At 35.0% G+C, this 26,379-nt stretch overlaps 8 protein-coding genes and 1 non-coding gene across 13 annotated transcripts; 5 read left to right on the top strand and 4 right to left on the bottom strand.

The window, feature by feature from the left end:
• Positions 1-9: 9 nt before the first annotated feature.
• On the bottom strand, positions 10-408 carry LOC103864187. The gene has a single exon (XM_009141947.3). It carries the CDS (start codon positions 406-408, stop codon positions 10-12), a length of 399 nt encoding a protein of 132 aa, XP_009140195.1.
• Positions 409-5,575: 5,167 nt separating this feature from the next.
• LOC103864010 (glycerol-3-phosphate dehydrogenase [NAD(+)] 1, chloroplastic) lies at positions 5,576-7,792 on the top strand. The gene is made up of 10 exons (XM_009141779.3): positions 5,576-5,831; positions 6,026-6,102; positions 6,171-6,243; positions 6,329-6,546; positions 6,640-6,747; positions 6,856-6,957; positions 7,030-7,150; positions 7,232-7,286; positions 7,385-7,433; positions 7,511-7,792. Exons 1-10 carry the CDS (start codon positions 5,687-5,689, stop codon positions 7,667-7,669), a joined length of 1,107 nt encoding a protein of 368 aa, XP_009140027.2. The 5' UTR covers positions 5,576-5,686; the 3' UTR covers positions 7,670-7,792.
• A 543-nt stretch (positions 7,793-8,335) lies between these two features.
• On the top strand, positions 8,336-10,652 carry LOC103864008 (bromodomain testis-specific protein). Of its 4 annotated transcripts, none has more exons than XM_009141778.3 (7): positions 8,336-8,545; positions 9,215-9,471; positions 9,572-9,652; positions 9,733-9,822; positions 9,938-9,996; positions 10,099-10,252; positions 10,336-10,652. In XM_009141778.3, the coding sequence occupies exons 2-7, from the start codon at positions 9,217-9,219 to the stop codon at positions 10,405-10,407; spliced, it is 711 nt and encodes a 236-aa protein (XP_009140026.1). In that variant the 5' UTR covers positions 8,336-8,545; positions 9,215-9,216; the 3' UTR covers positions 10,408-10,652. The 4 variants fall into 4 exon arrangements, with proteins under 4 accessions (XP_009140026.1, XP_033145711.1, XP_009140024.3 ...); XM_033289820.1 differs by lacking the exon at positions 8,336-8,545 and adding an exon at positions 8,605-8,686; XM_009141776.3 differs by lacking the exon at positions 8,336-8,545 and adding an exon at positions 8,610-8,704 and having other exon boundaries at positions 9,213-9,471.
• A 252-nt stretch (positions 10,653-10,904) lies between these two features.
• LOC103864185 lies at positions 10,905-13,072 on the top strand. Its single transcript, XM_009141945.3, has one exon. It carries the CDS (start codon positions 11,462-11,464, stop codon positions 13,037-13,039), a length of 1,578 nt encoding a protein of 525 aa, XP_009140193.1. The 5' UTR covers positions 10,905-11,461; the 3' UTR covers positions 13,040-13,072.
• Positions 13,073-13,074: 2 nt separating this feature from the next.
• Positions 13,075-15,404, bottom strand: LOC117133343. The gene is made up of 2 exons (XM_033289344.1): positions 15,385-15,404; positions 13,075-15,000 (listed from the first exon to the last, which is right to left on the bottom strand). Exons 1-2 carry the CDS (start codon positions 15,402-15,404, stop codon positions 14,502-14,504), a joined length of 519 nt encoding a protein of 172 aa, XP_033145235.1. The 3' UTR covers positions 13,075-14,501.
• Positions 15,405-15,463: 59 nt separating this feature from the next.
• LOC103864007 (F-box/LRR-repeat protein At3g62440) lies at positions 15,464-17,592 on the top strand. Of its 2 annotated transcripts, none has more exons than XM_009141775.3 (3): positions 15,464-16,835; positions 16,915-17,052; positions 17,169-17,592. In XM_009141775.3, the coding sequence occupies exons 1-3, from the start codon at positions 15,885-15,887 to the stop codon at positions 17,205-17,207; spliced, it is 1,128 nt and encodes a 375-aa protein (XP_009140023.1). In that variant the 5' UTR covers positions 15,464-15,884; the 3' UTR covers positions 17,208-17,592. The 2 variants fall into 2 exon arrangements, with proteins under 2 accessions (XP_009140023.1, XP_009140021.1); XM_009141773.3 differs by having other exon boundaries at positions 15,498-16,835; positions 17,144-17,564.
• TRNAD-GUC lies at positions 15,516-15,587 on the top strand. Its single transcript has one exon. It is a non-coding gene; the product is annotated as a tRNA-Asp (tRNA).
• LOC103864006 (serine/threonine-protein kinase STY13) lies at positions 17,583-21,547 on the bottom strand. Its single transcript, XM_009141772.3, has 6 exons — positions 19,194-21,547; positions 18,967-19,099; positions 18,688-18,883; positions 18,487-18,611; positions 18,244-18,402; positions 17,583-18,065 (listed from the first exon to the last, which is right to left on the bottom strand). Exons 1-6 carry the CDS (start codon positions 19,313-19,315, stop codon positions 17,751-17,753), a joined length of 1,050 nt encoding a protein of 349 aa, XP_009140020.1. The 5' UTR covers positions 19,316-21,547; the 3' UTR covers positions 17,583-17,750.
• Positions 21,548-24,707: 3,160 nt separating this feature from the next.
• LOC103864005 (transcription factor MYB115) lies at positions 24,708-26,323 on the bottom strand. The gene is made up of 3 exons (XM_009141771.3): positions 25,789-26,323; positions 25,484-25,610; positions 24,708-25,293 (listed from the first exon to the last, which is right to left on the bottom strand). Exons 1-3 carry the CDS (start codon positions 26,169-26,171, stop codon positions 24,814-24,816), a joined length of 990 nt encoding a protein of 329 aa, XP_009140019.2. The 5' UTR covers positions 26,172-26,323; the 3' UTR covers positions 24,708-24,813.
• Positions 26,324-26,379: the final 56 nt, after the last annotated feature.

Below are 26,379 nucleotides of genomic sequence, written 5' to 3'. Positions count from 1 at the left end.
TTTCAAACGTCAAAACAAAAATAATCCAGCAGCAGCAACAAAGACAACGTTGGAGGAAAAAGAAGAAACAGAAGAAAAAGAAGAGGCCGAGTTCACAGGCTTATCTCCCTTACTAATTTTTAAATCGTCTTCAGGTTGCGCAAGCTCATCAGGTCCTCTACCAGCATTGAACGGCGCATAATCTTCCACGACCTCAACTCCTCCCGGCGCAAGATTTATAGGGACTTCGTAATCTGAGTAATCTGTACCGCCCGTTGAGTTATTCCCGACGAGAAGCTCTGGGGGAGATTTTACAGTGGTGGTTGACGTTGTTGTCGGTGGAGAAGGTGAAGATGAATCGGCGGCGTAAATTTCACCGGCTAAAGCAAAAGCTATGAGAAGGAATAAGAAAGCGAATCGTCGAGCCATATATTATACGTTTACGTAGTATAGAACGTGCGTGTATGAGACAAAAAAAAATTGATGCAGCTCTTTGTGATTTAGTATGTATGTAAGGTTTCTCTGTGAGATTGAGAGAGATCGGTTGAGAAAATGGAGAAGAATGAATGAAAACGAGAGGGAAGCTAAATTGGGAATTTATAAAAGCTATTAGGAAATGTGTATGGTTGGTGATTGAAACTAGATGTTAGTTTTGTTAGTTTAATCAAAAGCTGTTATTTTATTTTTTTGTATACTGTTTTCACAGTTTTTAGAATATGGTTCATTGATATTTTTAGCGTTTATTAGTTTTGTTTTCTTGTTAAGTGACAACTCTGAATTGTGAGTTTATTAAAGCAGTACGTCAAACGGAGTATATGTAGAAATTGGCAGAGAGAAAAAAACAAATAGTTCTATTTATAACCATGTGGAGGTTATGAACATGCAGATATATAATGAAACGAGCAACGATATATCTTGTGAGACAACTATGCCAATAGATATAAACAAAAAGAAACATATATGCAAATTTACTGGTAAAAAATGGTCTGCGTTAAGTGGTGGTCAAATAGCTCATGCCTAAATTCGTTTCCTTTTGAGTTCGAGTTCCCCGTTGATGCAAACTCATTTGCACATCGGTTAGTGGGGACCAGAGCCAGTCTTTCAAATTTTGTGGGCTCCACATATATATATAACTATAACAGTAAAAGGAGCTTTTCTCCGTTCTCCTTGCACCACGTCAACACGAAGGAAAGGGCATTCGCCGACACGTATCCGCTCAGCCAGAGACCCGTGTCTTTCTCTTATCGTGTTTCTTTTATGTTTTAATGAGAACTGAGCTTTAAGTTAATTGGTTTGTTTTGGCCCGTGCATTTGGCCCGTTAGACACAAAGGTGTTTAAGGTTCGTCGGCTTCTTCCTCCAAAAGCGACCTCTCCCATGTAGCTCACGAAATCAAACCGTCGCCGAGTTCTGTAACGCCTCCCAAACCATTAATCCTTTCTTTACTCTGATTTTTCCTTAATTAATCTACCCCGCCCATGTTAATCAAACAAATTACCTCTTAGTTTTCCATCGTAACTGATTCGAACTTCCTCTATAAATGTCTCGCATTTCTTCGATGATGAGTACAACCCAAACGGCTTCGCAAACGATTTCGCTGCTCAACACAGTCCGGCTTCTGAGGTTTTGGAATCCCATCATGTGAAGAAAGGAAGCGAAATCATTGGGTTGACATGCTGTCCGTAGACAAGCAGGTGATGCTCGCAACCACAACTATTCTCAAACTATCCCTAAATTCTATGGAGCATTAAAGGTATGATTTTTCTCTTTTGTTTAGATCGGTTACCTAGAACACTGTCTTCTCTTTTAAAATCAGAGTTTTTCTACACGTTTTGCGCAGATGTTTTTGACATTGTCGGGCTTCATTGTCATATTGATGAAGAACATCCTGTTAAGGCCAAGAACGGGGTAAATTAACGATCATCAAACCCTTCTTTTAAAATGTTATGTCGCTGGAGACATGACCGTCTGATGCTTAGGTTTATTCATGTCTTAGCTTTAGCTTTTTTCAGATGTTACAGAAAACTGGTTCCTTTTATAAAGTTCGAAGCTTTGCTTAAAATTCAAAATTTTGTGATAATAAACTTTTCTGCATACCTCATGTGTCTTCTTATCAGATGAGTCCTTGGCCTTATGAATCCAGTTTTTAGTATTTCGTTAAATTGAGTATTTTTCATTAGCTGACAGTCACTAAATTAGTGATGTTCATGTTCCAGATCATACTTATCTGTTTTATATTAAACTTGGCGTTGAAAAAATGTGATCTTTGTTCTCTCTCAGTTCTTTCTTGTATAAAGAGGGTGGGATTGGATATAGCCAGCTTTAAGATATCCTTTCAACTTTTTATGCTTTGATCTGATCCCTTTCTTCTGTCTATAAACGAAGTCATGTTGTTTTTCTGTTTTGAACTGATGCCTTGTTTTCTCTTTAAACGTAGTCATGTATTTTTTTTAAGGAAAAAAAAAATTTTCTGTAGTAATTTTCCATTGGACACTGGACAAAGAGGAACAAAGGCTTTTTGTCACAATATTTCTAAATAATATTCATCTTTTTGTTGTGACAGGTTCTGTTCTATGGGCGGAAAGTTAATGGGATCGATACACATCGTCGTTTTTGTGCCTCACTACATGAGCGAACGAAGGAAGGTGGATCAATGATGAATTATCTTCTTCTGTTTTCATTTAATAGTATACTTGGAGGCACTGCACAGCATCACCTCCATACTTCAACAACAAGAATCCAAAATATCAAAACTTGCAAATTCCTCATTGGGCTGCAGCTTAGCATGCCTTATCCAAATCGAGAGATCGACTTATCTACTTGGGAGGTATAAGAATCACATCATCATCATGTAGGAACATGTATCCTAAATTTCACTTCCTCTACTACAATCGTTTCTCCTCGCCCTTTTCTCAGGCTATTGCGGTTCTCCCTAAGTGGCAGGAGAAAAATGTGTTCGGAAAATTTTAATGTCATGGTGAGTGCGAGGAAAGTCTTCAAGTTGTTGTTATAGAAAATATGGAACAATAGAAACTCATTGCTCTTTGATGGTAAACTGTTTGACGTTGAAGATATGGCGAGGAAAGCCTTTGCTGATCAGCTGGAGTTGAATTAGGCTCAAGTGGTTGAGATGCAGGCTGATTAGTTTTCTATGTGCTAGTCCTTTGACTTCAAGGATGAGAGAATCCCTCCACTTCAGTCTTGGGTCAAGTGCAGTATTAAATTGTCTTGGAATGCATCATCCCTGGTAAACGGGGTCTTGTGGATACTAAGGAACGAGTTTGGAAATGTCTTTTTGCACAATAAAAGTTCTTTTTTGAGGATAAGTTTCAATATTGAAGCTCAGGATAATGGTTGGTTATGGGCTACTGAGAGCTTAGTTAGTTGAGGTTTAATAAGGTGGTCTTTGCAGTGGAAGCAGCTGACTTGTTAGATGTGTTATTGTCAGAATAAATAAAAGAACAATCTAAGTCCCACATTGGATATAAATAGAATAAAGTCTAATAAATATAGCTGGTCCAATCCCACTTAGTATGAGGGCTTTTGGGAGCAACGTCCCAAAAACAAATCTGTGAAGGTTTAGGCTCAAAGCGGACAATATCATACTAAGCGAGGGGTTGGACATCTGGTGACGGACGTTTGGCTCTAGTTGAGCGTCTGGCCTCCAGCGGGCATCCGGTCTGGCTCTAGTAGAGCATCTGGCCCAGGAGTGCATCTGGTCCATCACAACAGATTGGTATCAGAGCCAAGGTTCTGTGGTCCTTGGTTTAAGAGGAGGATTGTCAGAATAAATAAAAAGGCAATTCAAGTCCCACATCGGATATTAGACAGAATAAAGTCTAATATATATAGCTGGTCCAATCCCACTTAGTATGAGAGTAACAACCCAAGAACAAATCCGTGTGGGCTTAGGCCAAAACAGACAATATCATACTAAGTGAGGGGTTAGACATCTGGTGACGGACATCTGGCTCTAGTTGAGTGTGGCCTCCAACACGGGCATCTGATCTGGCTCTAGTAGAGCATCTGGCCCAGGAGTGCTTCTGGTTCGTCACAACAGTTATTAAACCTCGGTGTGGCCATCCCTTAAATGGTTATCTTCAAAGATTTTGGCTTTTCTAAACACTATTAGCAGCTGGAAGCTTGAAAGACAGTCAAGGATATTAATACTTCTGCCTTCCTTATTGCCAATATTGTGATTTCTTTGGATCTTTCCCAATCGTATGTGGCTAGAAATTTTTTTAATTGGTTCTTTTCCTTTTTTGTTTTGTTTAAGAAATCATGTGATTGTTTTGGATGTGCCCATTGTTTTGGATGTGATTGTGTTTGATACAGGGTTATTGGTTGTAAGGATTTGTCTTTCTTGTCTTTACTTATTTGTTGTAAAAACACTACTTTATTGCAGTGTTCTTAAAACCGGACCGACCCGATGGTTGAACCGGGTTCGACCATGAACCGGTCACATAACTGGGTTGAGTCTACTAATTGGTTCAACCATGAACCGGTCATGTATCCGAATTGGATCTCTGAGTTATTAAACTGATAAAACCACTAAAAGTTAAAACCAATGTTTTTAAAACCGGACCTACCCGATGGTTGAACCGGGTTCGACCATGAACCGGTCACATAATCGAGTTGAGTCTACTAATTGGTTCAACCATGAACCGGTCACATAACCGAATTGGATTTCTGAGTTACTAAACTGATAAAAAACCAACTAAAGTTAAAACTATCAAAAATCTATAAACCATCCATATAAACATTAAACTAGTTTATATTCATAATGTTTTATGTTTTAAATTCATTTATATTTATTATGTATTATATTTACTAGCATTACTTTTAATTTTAAATTTATAAACACAAATACATTAAACCAGATTATTGAACCATATTTGATCCGGTCGAACCATATTAAACCGTGACCCAAAAATTATCCGGTTCAGCTTCCGATCCGGTTTTAAAAACACTGCTTTATTGGTAAAAGTAATGAAATATTATCAGTGTAAAATAGTAGGAAGAACGACGGGGAGTTAGCCACCCTCCGGTTCACCACTATCTCTATATAGGGTTTTGGTTTGGGTGTAACGGTCATAGTGAGTTGGACTGGACGTGGAAATCTTTGAGACTAGTTCTGGCTAGCTTGGTGGTTCTCTTCCATGCCGTTAGGTGCTTTTTGGCTAGTTCTGTTATTGGATTCTTGGCTTAGTCGGGTTTCGGCATAGCGGTCGGAAGCTACATGAGCTATTGTTTCAAAATTTAAAGGTGTCTTTCTCTTGGTAGTTCATAGTTCTCAGCCCTCGTTCTCGATTCGTGTTGGTTTTTTTGGTCCGAGCTTGATACATTGTTATTCTAGCTTTTTGGCTTTATTCTGCTATTTGAAAGGTTTTATTCATTGAGTTTAGGATTGCTGTTCAACTTTGCATTTATATGTAAATTTTATGAATTCGAAAATTGGTATAATAATTTAATATTTTATAATAAAAAAAGGTAAGAAGATTCCAAAACTTGGCCGCATGCGGCTTATAGTATCGAAAGAATTAACGTTACTACACGTACGTCTTTCTATATAACTACGTGTCGCCTCCTCTCAATCTCCTATTTTCCATGCGAATCCGTTCCTCATTCTTTTCTATCTTCCTCCTTCCCTCTTCTCCTTCTCATTCTCTTACCTTTCTCTCGATTCTCCTCTCTCTCCGGTCTCCGCTATGTCTCATGCTAAATCCGGCGAAGACGCAAATGGTGAATGTCATGATTCGAAATCTAGGGTTACCATCGTTGGAAGTGGAAGTTGGGGGAGCGTCGCTGCTAAGCTCGTCGCATCTAATGCCCTCAAGCTTCCTTCGTTTCATGGTATTGTGTCATCTTAATACTGTTTTCAAAAACCAAGATCGTGAAATCTTGAAAGATTCCTTCTATTTATTTATAATCGAAATCATGAACAGAGTTTGCATCGTTCATGTATGTATGTAGAATTGTTCGATTTCGATGATGGTAGTGTGCCAATGATTGGATGAATCTTTTGATTAAAACCCAATACGTTTCAGATGAAGTGAGGATGTGGGTGTTTGAGGAAGTCCTACCAAATGGTGAGAAGCTCACTGATGTCATCAACAAGACCAATGTAAGGAACATGGATGATGCTGTTCTTTATTTATTTATTTATAGCTATTTTCTTGGTTTATTGATTAGGAAAATGCTAATTACCTTCCCGGGATTAAGCTAGGAAGAAATGTTGTTGCGGATCCTGACCTCGAAAATGCAGGTTAGTGACTTTCTCCTGAAATTTTTATCATCCTGAAATTTTTATCATTTACATGATTGAAATTGATGAGTTTAAAACGATGCAGTGAAGGAAGCAAACATGTTGGTTTTCGTTACACCGCACCAGTTTATGGATGGTATATGCAAGAAACTAAAGGGAAAGATAAAAGGAGAGGTTGAGGCTATATCCCTTGTCAAAGGAATGGAAGTGAAGAAGGAAGGTCCCTGTATGATCTCAAATCTCATCTCCAAAGAACTCGGTATCAACTGTTGTGTTCTTATGGGCGCAAACATCGCAAACGAGGTCATTACATCGAACTTTATCATCATTTACATGATCCAATACATTCTGGTTTCACATTTGCTGTGACTAATACTGCAGTAACAATCATATCAGATTGCTGTGGAGAAGTTTAGTGAAGCAACGGTGGGATATAGAGAGAGTAGAGAAATAGCTGACACCTGGGTTCAGTTGTTTAGTACTCCCTATTTTATGGTCACACCGGTAAGATATTCTCAAGCTTCTTCAAATGTCATTTAGAAAAATAGCTGATAGTTTTTCATATAGATTATAGAGTTTGGTCAGTAACAATGTGGCTTTTGTTAAAAATAGGTCCATGATGTTGAAGGAGTAGAGTTGTGTGGGACATTGAAGAATGTAGTGGCTATTGCAGCAGGTTTCGTTGATGGTTTGGAAATGGGTAATAACACAAAGGTAAGTGTTTCCTCCTTTAAAGAGACTTAAGCAGTTCCTAAAGTTAATCTTTTTTTTAAAAAACATGTCTAGGCTGCAATCATGAGGATTGGTCTAAGAGAGATGAAAGCACTCTCCAAGCTTCTGTTTCCATCTGTTAAAGACAGTACTTTCTTCGAGAGCTGCGGTGTAGCAGATGTCATAACAACTTGCTGTATGGACTGAACAAAATCCTAATTATCTTTTACCAATTACAGTGACTCCCTTTTGACTATTGTTTCACTTACCATTACAGTAGGAGGAAGAAACCGAAGAGTTGCAGAAGCATTTGCCCAAAGCGGAGGAAAAAGGTTCAACCTTTTTTGTTAATCAAATGTGACCTCTGGTTCACTTTAACTGCTTCTAGTTAGTGTATTGATGTTCTTTTTTTGTGGTGTAAATGTAACAGGTCTTTTGATGAGCTTGAAGCAGAAATGCTAGAAGGGCAAAAGCTACAGGTCCTAAAAAGGAACTTATAAGCTTGGTTACTAGTATTTGTTTAACCTGTTTATCTTTGTCTGATTGCTTATTGAAGGGTGTTTCCACGGCAAGAGAGGTGTATGAGACTCTGAACCATTGTGGTAAGTTGGAGATGTTTCCGCTGTTTTCAACGGTTCACCAAATCTGCATAGGTCGTCTTAAACCTGATGCCATTGTTCATTACCGAAATTTTGGTCCAAATCCAAAGCTTTAATGGCTTGATCGAATACAGCGTATTTTCAATGTTTTAATCAGAATTACTGGATTTGTTAACTAATTTTGAAGATTCACGAACGCGATTCACATGACTGTTAGTTAATTAATGTGGTAATTTGTATATTACATTTTAAGTTTTTTATAATCAAACCATACCCATTTATTTTAAATTATTATTAAAATTTTCAAACTAAACTGATCGTACTAATCAAAGTTAATCCAAATTATTTAAGTTACCAGAACTTTACAAAACCAAAAGAAAAAAAAACTGAATAGTTTTGTTTAATTCAATACCCATATAAAATCGAAAAACGGAACTAGCCAAACTGGAATAATTTTTGTTTGGTTTAACCCGATAAAAAAGTAGTATCCAAACTAAGCGAAATTTGAAATAAACTTAAACAGAATCAATCATAGTAACGGAATAATAAAGTTCCCAAAAAACAAACAAAGGGAACGCCGAATGCTAACATGTAACATGTACTGTTGTAACTGTACCACGAACCTTGTGACAAATAAAAAACAGTAAACATGTAATGTACAGAGACGTAGTCACGCTGTCACGTAGCTTATTTTGGAGGCACCACGTGTAAGTAAAGACAATCTCCACCGCAAAAACGCCACGCAGTTTTATTCGTGAACAACACAACGTCAGGCAGTCCATCCCCGAGAGAGAAAAGAGAGCCTTTCCCAATGAGTGGAAACAAATAACAAATCAGAAAATAATAATTCGTATTTTGATTTCCCTTTTTCTAACATTTTTGCACTCTTTTAACTGTTAAAACTTAAAAGGTTCGCTTCCTCTTTTCTCCTGTGGTTATCGCTCCTCTCCGATTCCAATTTCCGGCGACTCCTCTCTCCGATTCAACACTCAGTGAGTCTCCTTCTCGCTTTCTTTTTATCTTTTGTCTCAGCATCCGTAACAAAAAAAAATCTCGCTAGTCGTCAATGGCGATTTGGAAATCGCTTCTCTCGTTATGTAGCGATTGCGATGCTCGAATCGATAACGGCTTATGTATTCTATGTTGTTTGGATTTTGATCTGTTTAGGTTATAGAGTTTGTTTTGCTTGTGAAATTTGACGGATGTGAAGTGTCAGTTTGGGTATGAAGTTGCATGTTCTTTCATGGTGCTTAAGTCCATCCCCAAGTTCAACGGTTTGATATATCTCTTGCTTTTGATCTTCTTAGGCAATGAACTAATTATGCAGTTGATCTCAGGATCAAGAAACTATTCAGCTGATGACTTTTTTGGGTTTTAGGCAAGATTTGTGTGTTTATGTTTTGATCCATACACATTAACAATGTAGGTTTGGTATAACAAGTTAGTTCAATGGCATTCTCATCTTTCAAAACCTTGAATAGTAGATCCTAAACCTGCAAAAATGTTAGCTTCTCATCAAAAGACTCTCTACACTCATTTAGACTTTCAGGGTAGACATCACTAGGAATTTCAGTTGCGCCGCTGTCAAATGTTAACAAGATGAGTTTCTTTTTGCTACATGTGCCTTTTGTCTGAGACTTTGAGATGTTTGTTGTCCACAGCTATGACCAAAAGAGCAGCGGAAGAAGCTCCTCCTTCAACGGATAGCAGCACAACTGGGCCAAACTTTTTGGGTTGCTACAGAGATCAAGTAGCAGAGCTCTTGTCTCAAGAAGAGAGGCTCCCTCATCATGAAGATGGTGACACTAAGAAGCCTTCTACTGAAATTATAGGAGCTGGGATCTCAAGTTTAAAACGAGAGAAGTTGAAAGCCTTGTTAAGGCAGTGCGTGACAGATCTCATTCCAGGAGTTGATGAGGTACACTGAACTGTTCCAAAAATATCACATTTGGTGTTGTTGATGGTTTGCTTTATATTTTCAGAGGAGAGGCATTAATATTTTGGAATTCGTTTTGCAGATGCAGTCGCGTGCTCGCAGCATGCTCCTAATGTCTCAACTGAGTAACAAAAAACCATCAATCTCAGTAACCAATGAAGAGGTGAGATGATACGGTTCTTTCATTCTTCTCCCGATAGGTGTTTATGAAGTCCTTTTTGTTCCTCACATCTGTTCCCTTAGGTGGAGGATGATATACAATTACTCTTGAAGTCTGATCCTCGTCTTTTCAAGGAAATAGTGAAGAAACATACGGATGATGTACTTACCAGCGTAATGCTCTAACCACCTTTCCTTCTTCTGTAAAACATATCTAGCTCGTGTAACATAGCTACATCCATATCTTGTCTGAAGCACAAAATTTATCTTTTTCTCTTTGCTTTGCTAGCTGAACAACATGCAGCAGCAGGCCGAGAAACTCCTTGACAATGTGGCCACTTCATGCAGGTATATAATGCAGTATCTTACCTTTCTCTCTCTCTCACTCTCATCCTTGACAATCTTTTTCCATTGTTTGCTTATTTGTTGTCTGTTAACTCATATTGGCAGACCTATGAGCCGAGACGAGAAGCGAGATCTTCAGAGATCAATCAAGGAGCTTCCTGGAGGAAATCTAAAACGCATTGCTGAAATCATCAAAGACCACCGTGCAGCTTCGGGGAAAGCATTCTCTGATGAGGTCACTGTCAACTTGGAGGAGGAAGTAAGTCATCAAAAAAGTTTGACATAGACTTCTTGGTCCAATCATATGATTATAACAAAACTTTGAAAACATGTTTGTTTCAGGATAACACAATGCTTTGGAGGTTGCATTTCTATGTGGCCGCGGTGAAAAGTGCAAGGAAACTAGCAAGCTAGGTAGTAGTAGAGGTACATATCACATTACTCTTTTATCCCTTGTCCCGAAGTTGTGAGTATGTTAGGAACAGACAAGGAGAAAAAAACTTAGCACTCAAGGTTTTATCAGCTTGGGGGTTTTTTTTTTAGCATTTTAAATAGAAAGATCCGACCGGTTGTGGTTACAGTGCAGAGTTTCTTTAAAAAAAAAAAATGTCTGCTTTGAACAAAGAATCTGCGAAATGAAGTTTTGATTCATCGGAGTTTTTGTTATTTAGCAACTGTTTTTATCATGTTGAAGATCCAAACATTTTAGTGCCATAAGAACTTCTTATTAAGAAGCGAACTGATACCTTTGAGGTGAGTTAGCCTATAGGATTTTCAAAGAAGTCATAAGCTAACTACAGTCGCAAATGCTCTCAAATAACATCAAAGTTGCAATGTCTTCTGGATAATCTGTAAAGCATCCGAGTCATAACCAATCATTACAAACACGAAACCGCCTGCTGGGATTGCGACCCTGATTGGTGCAGCTTTAAAATCCACCAAGTCATCAGATTGTAATTTACCGCTTGCATAAGACATGTTTTTGACCCTTCCACGTGAAACCAACCATAAATGTCACCAAACCCACAGTTTGACTTTACTCTATCTCTCCCAAAGTCAACATAAACGTGTCATGCATGCGACGAATGTGCATCAAGTTTTATATAAATGATTTCTTTGCCGTGTGATCTAGGGAAAAAAAACTGATTTATATGAAAAAGAATCTACGTAACTATGGGGTCGTTCAGTAGGCAAAGGATTCGATTCTGTTATGCAGTAAAGTTATCTCTTAGTTTTAATCATCAAAATAGGCAATCTAAGGTTCTGATTCAAGACAAACTGATAACTATAAATTCTACTAACCATAAAGACATTAATTAATTCATTTTATCTCCTGTTCTTCTTCTTTTCAATATACAAAAAATCTTATATATGTGTAAGAAGAAGACAGAAAATAGAAACTGCAATCTTTTCCTTCAAAGGTGCCAGAAAAAAAAGACTCAAGTCCAACATAGCAATCCTGGAAGAAATGTATTCAAAACGATGTCCCTGTCACGATACTCCTTTAAAATCTACAAAAATCTCATCAAAATGCGATGTATGTTACGAAGAAGATGTCCATGACAACAAGCAAGGTTACAAGTGTGATCGCTGCGATTTTTATGTCCACGAGGAATGCATAGACCCCAACATTCCTTCTCGTCATAAACACCCTCTCAAGCTCACAAGCACTCACAAAAGATATGAAACATGTTGTCTATGTGAAAAAGATAGGCTGATACTGTTGTATCAGTGTTTACCTTGTGCTTTCCGTATATGTATCCAATGTGTAAGAAGACCTCTGATCCTGAAGCCAAATAAGACCCACAAGCATGAACTCCACCAAGTACCGATAAAACTCTCCTTCACATGTGATGCATGTGGGTTGTGCAGTTCAGAGTACCCGTATATTTGTCTTCAATGTTGTTTCATAATCCATAGAAAATGCATCTTCTTACCACGTGTTATATATATCAACCGCCACGACCACCGCATCGCTCATGTTTTCTCTCTTGGCCCGGGGAATTGGATTTGTGGGGTATGCCGTGCGCCTGTCAATGGAATATATGGAGCATATTCTTGCTTAATTTGCTCTTATGCTGTTCATTCAAAGTGTGCCACAGCTGGTGAACTTTGGGATGGGAGAGAGCTCGAAGGGACACCTGAAAAAGAAGAAGAAGAAAGTAAGCCATTCCAAGTGATAGATCAAAACCTAATTAAACATTTTAGCCATGAACACAATCTTAAGGTTTCACTAGGACTTGAAGAAGAAGATAAACATTGCTATGCATGCACGCTTCCTTTTAATTCTGAAAGGTGTTACAGATGTACACAATGTGATTTCATACTTCACGATGCATGCGCTAATCTTCCTCTGCAAAAAAGGCACCCCGTCAGCAACAAAAAACTTACTTTGTATGCTCAGCATGATAACTATTTTGTTTGTGAAGCTTGTCTACGTCATTGCAACGATTTCTCATATTACGGAGACAACTTGAATATTGATGTGCAGTGTGCTTCAATTACTGATGCATTTTATCATGAAAGCCATCCACATTGGTTGTATTTGTTACAATTTAACTATGAGACGACACACAAGAGGTGTTCAGTTTGTAACTCAGTCCATTTTATGCTTCTGGGTTGCATTAATCATGATGTTTGCGGAGGCTTCAGTTTATGCTTCACATGCGCTACTCTACCCACACAGGTAAGACACAAATACGATGACCATCCTCTCTCTTTATGCTATGGTGAAGGAAATGTGAATTCAACATATTGTTGCGGGGTATGTGAAGAGGAAGTATACCCCAAGAGAGGGGTTTACTGGTGTGGTGATTGTAACTCCACTCTTCATACTAAATGCGTATTTAAAAATCTATTACACCCAAGACCTGGATACACTTTAGTGATACGTGACAAAGGAACATTTGAATTGCTTCCCAATGATAGCATGTCTCGGCCAACTTGCTATGTATGTAAAAGCCGTTGTATGGGTGATTTGGTTCTGAAAAGTAAGGCAGATTCAAGTGTATTCATGTGCTCTTCTTGTGGCTTTTATGATTATTAATCGCATCATTTGAAAATAACTTCTATTTATAAACAGAATTGTGCACGTGCTTTTTTTCCTACTAAAACAATAATGTTTTTCCTCCTCGAAGCAAAGCTACTTGGTCCAATTTCTATAGGCATTCTCTTTGTTCTGTAGAAAAGACGAAGACAAGTATACAATTAGAAGTGAACTTCAAAATTTGAATCAAAACAAAATGTATAAGTTATACGTTTCTGGGAACAACTCATCAAATTCTTTGGCATCACAATGAGAAGCTGTGTACCAAAATAAGATGCAATCTAAGTTACAATACCTTCTTGGCAATCTGTGAAGTATCCGAGTCATAACAAATCACGAAATCACCTTGCTTGGATCGCGACCCTGATCTGAGTGGTGCAGCTTTCAAATGCACCAAGTCATCAGATTGTAATTTAACTCTTGCGCAAGTCATGTTTTCGACCTTCCACGTGAAACCAACCTCAAATCTCACCAAACCCACAGTTTGACTTTACTCTATCTTCCCCAAAGTCAACATACAGGTGTCTTGCATGCTGCAAATATGCATCAAGTTTTACTTACAACTGTTCCATATGCCTGAAACAGTGAAGCGTGAAGATCACGCACATCCATTCATTCATCTTTATGGTTCTCCCTATACAGTAACTCTGCTGTAACTTCCACTTTTATTTAGTTCTAGTTCGCTCCTTCCTTGTTCTTTCTTTTCATGTTGTTGTCATTTTCTTTATAATTGTTATCTTAAATTAAAGGGAGAAGTGATGTTGCTTTCTTAACCCTTGAGACCTTGACCATGAAACATCATGCTGATACGTTTTTCATAAACTTGTATCTGTAAATTAGAAAGTAGAACACTATCTTTATAATGCGGATGAATTTTATCCAATATTTCGTTTGAAGTTAAGAACTTGTTGTAATAATAATTAAGAACATATGAATCGTAAATGGAGACTAAAACTGCCAATCTTATTAATTATGTTTTATTTCTTAAACAGGAAATAATACAAATGAAAAGAAAATGGAATCGTAATTCCTTCAAGCAAAGGGAAATATGAAAATTCGAGAGAGGAGTGACCATAACTCTCGTTATCATTGAACAATACTAACGATTAAATAAAGAAAATGACGAGCCGGTTTGACAATCATTTGACGGTTTACGTGGTTCAATCCATCATGCAAATAGTTGCATTGCATGCATCTTCAAATCTTTCTCTTCCTCCACATCTTTGCGTAAGTCGCTTTCAGGGCAAGACTCTTTGTAATGAGAAAGACGAAAGCAAGTCGCACAATAACCGAAAAGCTTCTCATACTCCACCTTCACATCCACCTCCTCGGTTTCAAACCGATCCGGTATTTCGAAACACAATGGCTTCGTACCATCGACAGTCACTTTAACCCTTGCATTGACTTCATCAACTTCTCGAACAGTACCAAGCTCGTCACCTATTCTCCTCAATACCCAATCTTACCAAAAAGGAGTAGGAACACCAACGAGTGTGACCCAAAACGTTATATCAGACGGGTAGTTCTTGTGTACAACCGGTTCCCATCTTACAATCGAAACCATCCATTGGTTAAAACTGAAAGGCTCTGTTTTGAGCACTTCAAGAATATCTTCTTCTCTCTTGAAATCAAACCGGAACTTTCCCAAACCCAAATCCTTACCGGTTACACGATCATCATCTAGTTTCCAGATCTTGGGCATCATTGAAACTAGTGATCCGACATTCTGAGTGTCAGGATTCGTAATCCTACCGATCAGAGTTTTGTTTAAACATCTGATTAAATCCGAGTTATCAAACCATGGAATTCGAATTGTGCGCATCGGTTTGACACGGTTTCCTCTAATCTGCGATATTGTTAAAAGTGGTGACAAACCGAGATTTCTGGAGATAACCTTACGATGAACCAACCAGAAAACCAAAAGAAAAAGAAACAATGAGATGAGACTTGCGATTAGTGCGCTGAATCACAATCTAAATTTATATATAAAAACCATCGCTGAAATTTCGCAATATCGAATCCTGCGAATTTATTTTTGCCTGATTTTGAGTTTCCATTTCTGCTAATTTATTCTCTTCAATGAACATTAAATCAGAAAATCACTCGAAGGTTTCCTTAAACCTTAATCATCCAATTTCAAATCAATTGAAAGTAACTAGGATTTGTGACATATACAAATTTATGTATTGGAAGATATGATTTTGTTTCATATCATTCTCATTTACTATACAAATATTTACTTTCTATCCTCAAGTAATAATTTGATTCTTTTGTATACATCACAACTCCTTTTTTTTTTTGCCATCTCAATGATTTTATTGATCACAAATTACAAACTGTTTTACAAACTGTAAACCGTGGACATGTATCACAACTCTATCAACAATAACTGGGGAAATTAAGAGAAATACGAATAGTTGGGTACAAGTACTAAGGAATTGATATATTTAATAACACTGTGATTATTAGCAACAAAGTCGTTGTAGTATAGTGGTAAGTAATCCCGCCTGTCACGCGGGTGACCCGAGTTCGATCCCCGGCAACGGCGTATTTTTTTTTTTTTCAAGACATCTCTCTGCGACTGCGATGCATTTGAGGGTTTTTTGAAGATTGCTCCACCATTGCTCAAAAAGTTCGCTTCGAAGATGGAAAATTCGGTTTACTAATAATGTAAATCGATTCACCGTTCTCTATTGAAGAGTTGATCAGATTCTTCGTCACCGTCTACCACTATTTCTGCAAGTCTCCCATTTTAGTTACTCTCGCTGATTTAGAGAGTCTAGAATTCAGTTTCTTTTCTTTTTCTTCTTTAAGGGTTTCTCTTGGATTTTAACAAAAAAAAAGTATGGATAGAATCAGTGATCTACCAGATGAGATTCTTCACCACATTGGTTCCTTTCTCTCCGCAAAGGAAGCTGCTTTCGCTACTCTTCTCTCAAAACGGTGGCGTTCTCTCTTCACCATCATACCAAACCTTCACTTCAGTGGCTCACTTACACGTGCAGCAGGAGGACGTTTCAAGGATTTTGCGGATAGAGTATTGGCTCTACCTGTCAGCTCTCGCGTCAGGACATTCTCTCTCAAATGTAAACATGTCGCTCGGTACGAAGACCTTATCAACCGTTGTCTCCGTCACGTGTTGAACCGTGGTGTTTTGGTTCTTGAACTCCACATCAAAGTTCCCAGAAAACGACATTGTTATTATTCACTGCCTTGTGATGTTCTAACCTGCAAGACAGTTTCCACCATGAAACTAGGGCCTGGCTTTGTCATTGAAGCTCTCCCTGCGGATGTTTTTCTTCCAGCTCTCAAGTCTCTTGTTCTAGACTCTGTTCGGTTCTTTGCTTTCGATGGTCGCTGCTCGTTTAATACGCTTCTTTCTCAGTCCCCTGTGCTGGAGGAGTTAGTGATGGATGGCATCGAGTTCGAACGCTGGAAATGGTGCTCCACCGTCTCTAGTACGACCCTTAAGAGACTTACTATTCGACGTAGGGAGTGGTTCTCTTATGATGAAACTGACGAGGAGAACATTAGAGTTGATTCTCGGTGTCTTACCCATGAGTTTGATAACGTTAGCTTCCATACTCCTGCTCTAACCTACTTGGAGTATTCTGACTATGTTCCCAAGGAGTATCTAACTGTTAATCTCGACTCCCTTGTTGAAGCTAATCTCAACCTTTGGGTTGATGAGGAAGGTGTCTGGAGGCCTTACCATGCAACTACTTTCAATCCCATGACTCTTATTAATGGTTTAAAACACGTTGCGATTTTGAGCTTAACCAGTGAAGCTGTGGAGGTAAACTGTTCCCATCTCTCTTTTGATTATAATCTTGAAGTTGCAATTGATTGATGAATTTTCTTTTTTAATGTTTCAGATGTTTGATGTCTTGAATGAATCAATCCCAATGTTTGTAATGGTGTCTCAGTTATCTCTTGGCCTTTCTGAAGGCTGTTGGTTTTCTCTAACAAATGTGATAAAGAAATTTCCAAATCTAAAGACTCTCATCATCGAGGTATATATATATAACCCCCTAAAGCTATTTTCTATTTGTAAATCTTGAATCCAAATTGTTATTGTAAATCTTTCTTTTATTTTGTTTTAAGGGTTCCGTGCACTATGATTATTCAGAGTATTCTTGCCTATTGTCTTCTCCGGTGGAGGTCCTGAAGATAAACGAGTACTATGGTTCTAAAAACGAGCTTGAACAAACGAAGCATTTCTTGGGAAAGTTGCCATGCCTTGAGCTGGTGGAGGTTTGTGCTCAGGCGACATCAAGTGAAGCAAAGCTGCAAATCATGGCCGAGCTACTAATGATTCCAAGAGCTTCGTCCAAGTGCAAAATCCAGGTCAAGTTTTTTCAATAGAGTTACTAGGACTAGCAAACTCTAACGTTTCCTACTTTTGGTTAAGTATGTTTGGAAGTTGTTGGATACATGATGTATGTTGGTTCAGCTAGGATTTGTCATTAGGATACAATTTAGTCCTAAGTATTGTTGACATAAGAAGACCTTGTTTGTTTTGTTTCTTCATATCTGGTAGTAATTGAAAAACATGACCAAACTATACATAATTTCAACGAATTTATAACAATAACTCTAAGCTGTAAATCTTTCACCAAATTAAATACATTTATTATTCATTACATATTTTAAACCACTTTCTCTCCATTCCCTTTTATTAAACCAATAAACCAATCACAATCATCTAAAATTAGCAGCAGAAAAAGAAGCTTCCTCTGCCTTCCTTTTCAGGCGAGTTTGTGTCTGTAGTAATCTGATCTCCGTCTCTAACAGCCATCAGTGAGCAAGTTCCCGGCGATTCTGGTGGCAGAACGGTGTTTTCTGACGAGAAAACACGTTTCATTGAGGGAGGAACAAGCTCCGGTGCTGAGATTGTGGAGAGGTAACGTAAGAGAAGTTGAATAATCTCTGTGAAGTTTGGTCGGTCGTTTGGATCTTCTTTCCAGCAAGATGTTACTATCATTGCTAAATCCTCCGGTAAATCCTCTGCACTCGGCCTCACGTTCTAACCGGAAAATGTAAACAAACAGATAAACAATCCGGTTAAGCAATGTCTGGTTATACAACCAGTCTCACTGGTTTGAGAATCAAGAATCCAAAGGGTTGGGATCAAGAATCAAAAGGTTTCCAAATCAAGAATCCAATTCTTGGAATCAAGAACAGTTGAAAATAAAGAATCAAACCTTGAATGCAGCAGCATAAGCAGCTTGGAGATTCGACATGCCTTCGAAAGGTAACTTGTTGTGGATAAGCTCCCACAAGACAATGGCGAAGCTGTACGCATCTACCTTGTGGTTATAGTGTTTTTTCTCACCTTGCCTCAACGTGACCGTGCTATAAAGCTGTTTAATTAAACCATAATTTGGGATTAAGCAAATTTCTAGAACCAAATAAATGATTTGATCGTGGTGCATATGAGTTAGTACCTCAGGAGCCATCCAACGATAAGTACCAGTTTCTGCAGTCATCATCTCGGTTAGTGACTCTTCCCTAGCTAAACCGAAATCCGCTAGTTTAACAGTCTTGTAATCTGAGGTCAAGATCAAGTTCTCTGCAATCCAAAATGATTAATAAGTTTTTTTATTTATGAAGTCTTGAAAGTGTGGTTGTTGGTTTTTAAATGTTACCTGGTTTGAGGTCACGATGAATGATTCCATGAGAGTGTAAACATTCCATTGCGCGAGCAATGTCAAGAGCAAACCCAACAGCTAAACGTATGTCCAAACGCCCTGGACGCAAACTCACAAGGTATTTACGCAATGTACCACCGAGTAAAAGCTCGGTGACTATAACCATGATTGGTTCTTTGCAAGCTCCAATGAACTACACACACAAAAAATAATCAGAACGTTTGTAGTGTTGTCTCTAACTCTAACCAAACCCTTTTAGCAAGAAAGATGCTGAACCTTGACTAAATTCTTGTGTTGAACTTTAGACAACATAGAGACCTCTCTCGCAAATCTGCTATCTCTTTTGGCAATCTCTTCAGGAGATTCTCCCTTTTTAATAATCTTTATAGCAACTGTTTTGTTTTTATACCTAAAACAAGAAAACCAAAGTTCAAGAAGAACAAACTCCAATGAAAAGAGGGAAACAATATTAACTGAAGTCAAAAACTAGATAATGAACTTACTTTCCTTCATAGATTTTGGCATGAGATCCTTCACCAATCTTGGGACCAACAAAGAGATGTTGAGGATCAACGACCCATTTAGGATCTAGTTGATCTGAGTAAAACCCAGTTCCAGATCCCATTTCAAAAAGTTTTTAAGATTTTGATGGTCTTTTTTTTATAGTTAGAAGAAACCTGTCAAATCAAAACCCTTTTGATGATCAATCATTCTTGGTACAATCAGAAAGAAACAAAATGGCTTTTAGAAAGAGGGGCTATAAAGAGAAATCAAGAGACGTCCATAAATGTAATCAAAAACAAAAAAAAAGACTTGAGAAAGAAACAATAATCTCAATTTGTGAATAGCAAAGACAAAAAGAAAGATCGCTCTCTCCTCTCTTTGGGGCTGAACTTGAGTTGACAAAATGGGAACTGAAGATGAAACCCAGATGGAGAGAAGTGGTCAAAACTTGATGATTAGTAGTCCTTACTCTTTTTTTTTTTATGTTGGAGTTTGAGATTTATATGAATTTATAAAACATTTGTTTTCTTTTTCGATTTCAATAAGTTTAGGACAAGAAGATTGAATGATCGAAAGATGTTCGCTTTTTATGTGCAAGTAAAGTGACAAGAAATCTCATATATTTTTCTTTGTCTCTCTCCATATTTTGTTCTGTCTTTTTTATTGTTGGTCGGCATGATTTACAGAGGCATAAACCGAACGAAATCACCGAAATTGATCCAACGAACCGGACTTACACAAATCTTAAACCGGGAAAAAGTCAAATTAATACAAAAAAATGGAAGTTTCCTAGACCGTCAGAGCAGTGAAACAAGTCTTTCTCTTTTTAAAGAAAGAAACAAAACAAAGTCTTTTATTAGTTTTTCTTCAACAACCCAACACTCTTTGATTGATTGACAAAAGGACAAAAGATTTGTGCGTGTAATAAAAGATGGTGCTCCAAAAAGAGAAATAAAAATCGTCGGTGGGGTGAGAAATGTGGACCCTTTTTAAATTTTTACTTATATAAAATTTAAAGATCAGTCTGTCCTTTGGTACTTTACAAAGGAGATCATATAATTGTAACAACTAAACAAATGACGATATATCTTATTTCACCTTTTTTTGTTTTTTCTATCATGTTGGAAGATGGTGAAATGAGATCAAGTTAGGCCTCTATCAAAATTGGACTCCATTATCGCGTAGATAGTACACGTTGGGGTCGGATGTCGTATTCGGATTAGACCGAATTAAAGCCATAGGTGATTAAGAACTCAACCCAAAAGCTGAGCTAGCTTAACAAGATGACATGTACTGTCCATTCTATCCAAAGAGATTGCTCATTCGAGACACGACGCCATATCAGTTTTAAGGAGAACGCTTGAGCAATTTTGTGTAAGAGTCCTATTCCTCCTTTAACTTTTGGGTTTGGAGAACCAGAGCACAAGAAGGCTGTGCAAAGACTTTCTGTTTTCTCGAAACACTTTTTAGGAAGACAAAATGCATAGCTTCGGAAGTTTATACTGTTTACAGTCACGGACTGGACTAATTGAAAGAAGCCAACAAAGAACAGAGTTTTGTCGACCAAATAATCATTCGAGATCGAACTCCATCAATCAGAGGTTCATAATCAGCTTTCTGGTTAGGGGAAACCGTAGGTAGCAAGCATATAGGGAGAAGTTCTGTTGGGATTCCCAGTTCATCAACAATTGTATATATATCCCTTATATATCCATCTGCAACGTACTAAGCAGATTTTTCAAAAATGTAAATAACAATTTCCAACTATATACTTGAATTTAATCACGTTGTGAACACAAGGTCATCCATAAAATATTTAGGTTATAAGATTACAAATAATGTAAGTTATGATTTTGCAACTATATATATAAATCAAAATAAATTCAGAATAAAATTTAAAGCATCTAAATAATAACGGGTGAAGTGTTGTACTTGTAAATATTATAACTTATTTTACAAGTCATTATTAACTCTAGAGAGACTTAATATCTATTATACCTCACCAAAGTACAAAAATTCTAACTTATAAACTTTACAAATTAATTATTTAAATTCAATTGTTAATTATATTTGACAAAAAAAAAATTAATGTCCAAAAATTTATTCCGCAATTTGAAACCGCAGATCAAAATCTAATATTATATTAAAATAGAAGTAATAAATGAATCAAAATGAAAATTTAATTAAATTGGTAAATTAACATATTTTTAACAAGTTACTTTATTTAAATAAATAGATAAAATATCATTCATTATTTCATATTTCTCTATTAAAAGAGAAGTACCATTTTTATCTACTATAAAATAGTCATACTAGGTCCACATAATCAAGTACATCTATTTGATTATTTACATTAATTTATTAAATATATAAAATTCCTAAAGTATCTAAATAATAATAAATAAATTTTAACTGTAATGTTTTATTTTATTTTTCGTTATAAAAAATATATTTAGAAAAATCTAATAAAACGTTTTAAAAAGTTTTTTAATAAATGCATTGATTAATTTCGTAATTAATAATAATATAATATTAAAATTAATTTTAGTTAAAATAACTTTTATAAAACAAAATAAATAAAATGTATATACTATTTTTATAAATTTTATAATTATAGTCGATATTATATTAAAATAGAAGTAATAAATGAATTAAAATGAAAGTTAACTAAATTGGTGAATTAAAATATTTAAAAAAATTATTTTTTAAATAAATAAATAAAATATCATTCATTATTTAAAAATATTAAAATGTCATTCCGTTTAAAAGGATAAAAATTTGTAAATTATGTAATATTTTGATACAAAAAAAATTAGTAACATATGTTAAAATTTTATATATACAAATATATATTATCAATTTATTTATTTTGGAAATCACAATAATACATTATATAAAAATGATTATAGACAAAATATAATATGGAAACTATATATTATAAAATGAAAGGTTACCGGCACGTATGTGCGGGTCAGAATCTAGTATATTCTTAATTTAGTATAAATTATTATGTTTTCAGTCAAATTATATTTAATTAGAAGGATTTGAAAAATCAACTTGGAAGAAAAGAACATATAAACAAATATAAGATAAAAATCATAAAGATAAAATTTTGGTAGTATTTAAGATTTTAACAATAGTACAAATAATGATTTTGCAACGATGTAATTTTAAAACAAAATTAAAATTTTGTATCATATCAAAAGTTTGTAATTTAACACTATATCATGATTATGTAATCCTATAATTCGGATTTACCTCTACAGTTTTATGCATCCCATTTTTAATTTAAAATTTTGTCTTCAAGTCATGATTTTAAAATTTCATCACTCAGTTTACAGTTTCCTAGTTCTGATATTAGAACATGATCTTTATATTTTGATGTACTACATGGAATTTAACTTATAATTCTCATGCAGTGTAAGACTTTTATATGTATACTAGGTAAAAAAAATGTAAAGCACATTGTTAATTAACAAAACAAAACTAATGATATAATTTTTTGTTCGGTTGTTACTAAACCAAAGAATCACCATTTCAAAATAATAATTAATATATATATATATATATATATATATATATATATATATATATATTACAAACACATACATCTTTTAAATTGATGGATGAAAGCCCAATACTTACAATTAAATAGAAGCGGACTTTTGTTTATAAACCATTATGGGATTAGGATACACAATCTATTTATTTAGAGTAATTTTCTCTATTCACTTATTCAGTATGTAAATTAATATCTTAATTTAAAGCATAAATACACAAATGTAAGTAATTTCATTAGAATCGTAAATCAATTAATTAATAATTGAATCCAATATTAATGTATATATAAGATTGTTAGGTATAAAGTCAATTACTATAACTTTTTGGTAAGTTCTTAATATTCATTTTCACAATTAATACATATTATATTAGAAATGATATTGTCTCTCTAAACAATTATATTCACTTGATTCTCGAGTAATTATGATATATATATTACATTAATCTAATGCATAAAATTACATAAATATTTTTATTACATAATTTTAAAACAAATCACAGATTTAATGGTTACAATATAAAAATTAAGTTTTGTAAATAACTATTTGGGTACATCTAAGACATGCATTTCTGTGCCTATCTTAAATTTAAAATTGAATTAAAAGGACTTCGAACAATCAAACATTTTGTAGACATAGAAAATGTTTTCCCTATAAAAGAGAACATATGTAAATCTACTACGACATAAAATTATTATATAGCGTTCAAGAAAGGATTGTGAATTATGAAAAAAAAAATATGAGGAGCTAATGTAAAAGTGAATATATGATCAATACAAATATTGTTAGCATGTTTATTTTAAATAATAAAAGTGACGAAAAACATGTATACCTTTTAATATATTATGTTTAGTCTCATTCACAATAGGTAGTATGAAATGCACCATAAAGTTTATGTGTTATATTTTGTTTGGCCAGGAAGTCATTTTTCACTATTTATAGGTTATTATATATATTCCTAATTAACAATAATATATGCTATAGTTAGTAGCTAAACATATTTATGTTTGAGCCAAGATAGAAGAAATAATAGTTTTGAATACAGAATAAGAAAAGTTACATTGCTCATGCATCGACAATAACATTGATATATAACAAATGTACATTTAGACAAATATACATATGGTTGTGTCTAACATATAACAAAACATACATATATACATACATCATTTTTTCCTTAAATATTATATATAGTATGTACTATGTTATGTGGGACAATGGTTAGGCTTTCTGCAATATGCACATATATATATATACTTATATATAAAAACGTACATGTAGACACCTAAAAAAATTCTTGAATAAATATTGTACATAATATATAACACGTTATGTTTCAGATGATTTGACTTTTCAAGTTTTTGATAAATAGGAAATTATTTATCCCAAAAATTCTATGTGTAATTATTATTATAAATTGATTACATATCTACTACTGACCTAGTAGTTTGATTAATTACTATAATCTCGGATCAAATATAACAAATGATTTTATATATTTGATAGTGATTTGATAAATACAAACATATATATGTATGCGTTAACAACAGTTATAATATAGAACTATATATATAAAACAATGTGTGCTTGTTATAATTAATAGAACATACAGTGGTTCTTTTATTAATAAACCAGTTTCAATCCAAAATTAATTCTGTCGATGGAAACAGTTATTATGTTTCACTAAAACTTTATAAATGAATGGTCCACAATGGTATTCTTGTAATAATTCTATTAAGTTGTGTCTTTTTAATAAGGACTGTGGGAAAAGTTGCGGTGATGACACCTAAGCATTGAATCAAAATTTACAACTTAAAAATGTTCTCAATTATTATATATGGGATTACTATAAGAACCAAATGTTTGATTATTGAAAATATATGCTGGAAAACTTGTTGATCTCTAAAAAAAAAACATAACATAACAAAACATAAATAGATATATAAAAACAGATGGAAAAAGAGACGATATATACATAGAAGATATCACTTTAGATTGTACAAGAAATATTATGAAAATAGAAATTATCTTCATACATAGAAATTATCTTCATTGCTAATTAGTCCAATCCTTGCATGAGCATATGAATGTCATCCATAGATTCACAAATATATGTAAAGTAATCATCCCATGAAAATGTTGTAGCTGGCTCGGGAACATAGCTTGATGTTGTGGACATGCTAGCCAATGGTTCTGTGGTCTGTGTTGTAACATCCAGACTCAAATCCATCTCTCCATCAAAAGCATTTTCATGCTTATCATCCTTGGTGCAATCTGTTTCTTTGGTGTTAGGAGATTCATTCTTGTTTGTGACATGTCTTATATATCTTGCAAGGATGACATTTTGGGGTGGGTTTGCATTTTTATCACTTCGCTTCATTCTCTTCTGGTGCATTCGACGTTTTGTACCATTCCAGCGATTCTTAATAGCATTTTCAGTTCTTCCACAGAGTTTTAAGGCAATCTTGGCCCATTGGTTGCCAAAAACTTTGTGGGCTTCAACCAATATTCGATCTTCTTCTTCAGTCCAAGCACTTTTCTGAAATCACATTAACAATACATATACGAAACTGATTGCATTAACAATATATAATAATTTATTATATTGTTGTATGTGTATTCATATTCAATATGGATATATATCTACACATATGTAAGTTGTGATTTGTGACTAGATTTTATTTTCTTTAAAAGAAGCATTGGAATATCTATATAAAAAAAGAAATCACCTTGATGCCATGACGAAGATGGTTGTGCCACCTCTCTCTACATTGTTTTCCTATTCGTGTTCCAAGCATATTTGCGATCTTTTTCCAGTTTTTTGTCCCATAAAGCTCCACTAATTTTCTCAAATTTCTATATATTTTACATGTTCAGGACATAAGTATAATATGACATTTTCAACAACAACAACAAAAAATCATAGAAAAAATGATATATTTGTAAAATTTTAGAAAATGGAGTCAATTTTTTTAGTTTTATTATAAAATTGAAAAATAAAGATCAACAAAAAGAATAAAATATAAGTACTTACATATCTTCACTCTGATCCCAAGCCCCTGTGTTAAAGTTGCCTTTCGTCGAAGCCGAGAGATCGATATCTATAAATGGGTATCTTGGTGGTATTTCTGCTATGGGAGAGTTAAAAGTCGGGAGATTTTGAGTACAGACAAAACTTCGACCAAAATGGTTGTAATTTTGGTTTGGCATCACCGACATCAGGCTTTGGGGATTAGAAACAGAATTACTTGTCATAATCGATGTATTAGACCAACAATTCACAGAAGATTGACCTAAATTATCATTGAAACAATCAATATGATCTTTTTGCAGATAAGCTAAATTATCATTAGTAAGAGAACTTTCAGTTTCGTTTCTGGTGAAATTTTTGTTGAAGATATTAAACGAGTAATCCATTTCAACACCAACTCAGACGATGATTATGAAGTATTTTTTTTTATGAAAAAAACAATATAGGTATGAAATCGAGATTTTGCTTTTAGTTTGGAACCAGAGAAAGAAAGATATCAAATACTACGACTGGATAAGAATTTATAACTATGGGAACTTAAAGAACTATATTGATAACTATGGTTCTTGTAAAGGTAAAGATCAATATATATAG

The sequence above is a fragment of the Brassica rapa genome, chromosome A04, assembly GCF_000309985.2.
Source record: "Brassica rapa cultivar Chiifu-401-42 chromosome A04, CAAS_Brap_v3.01, whole genome shotgun sequence".
In the NCBI taxonomy this organism is placed as follows: Eukaryota; Viridiplantae; Streptophyta; class Magnoliopsida; order Brassicales; family Brassicaceae; genus Brassica; species Brassica rapa.
This window is presented reverse-complemented; position numbering and strand designations above follow the sequence as displayed.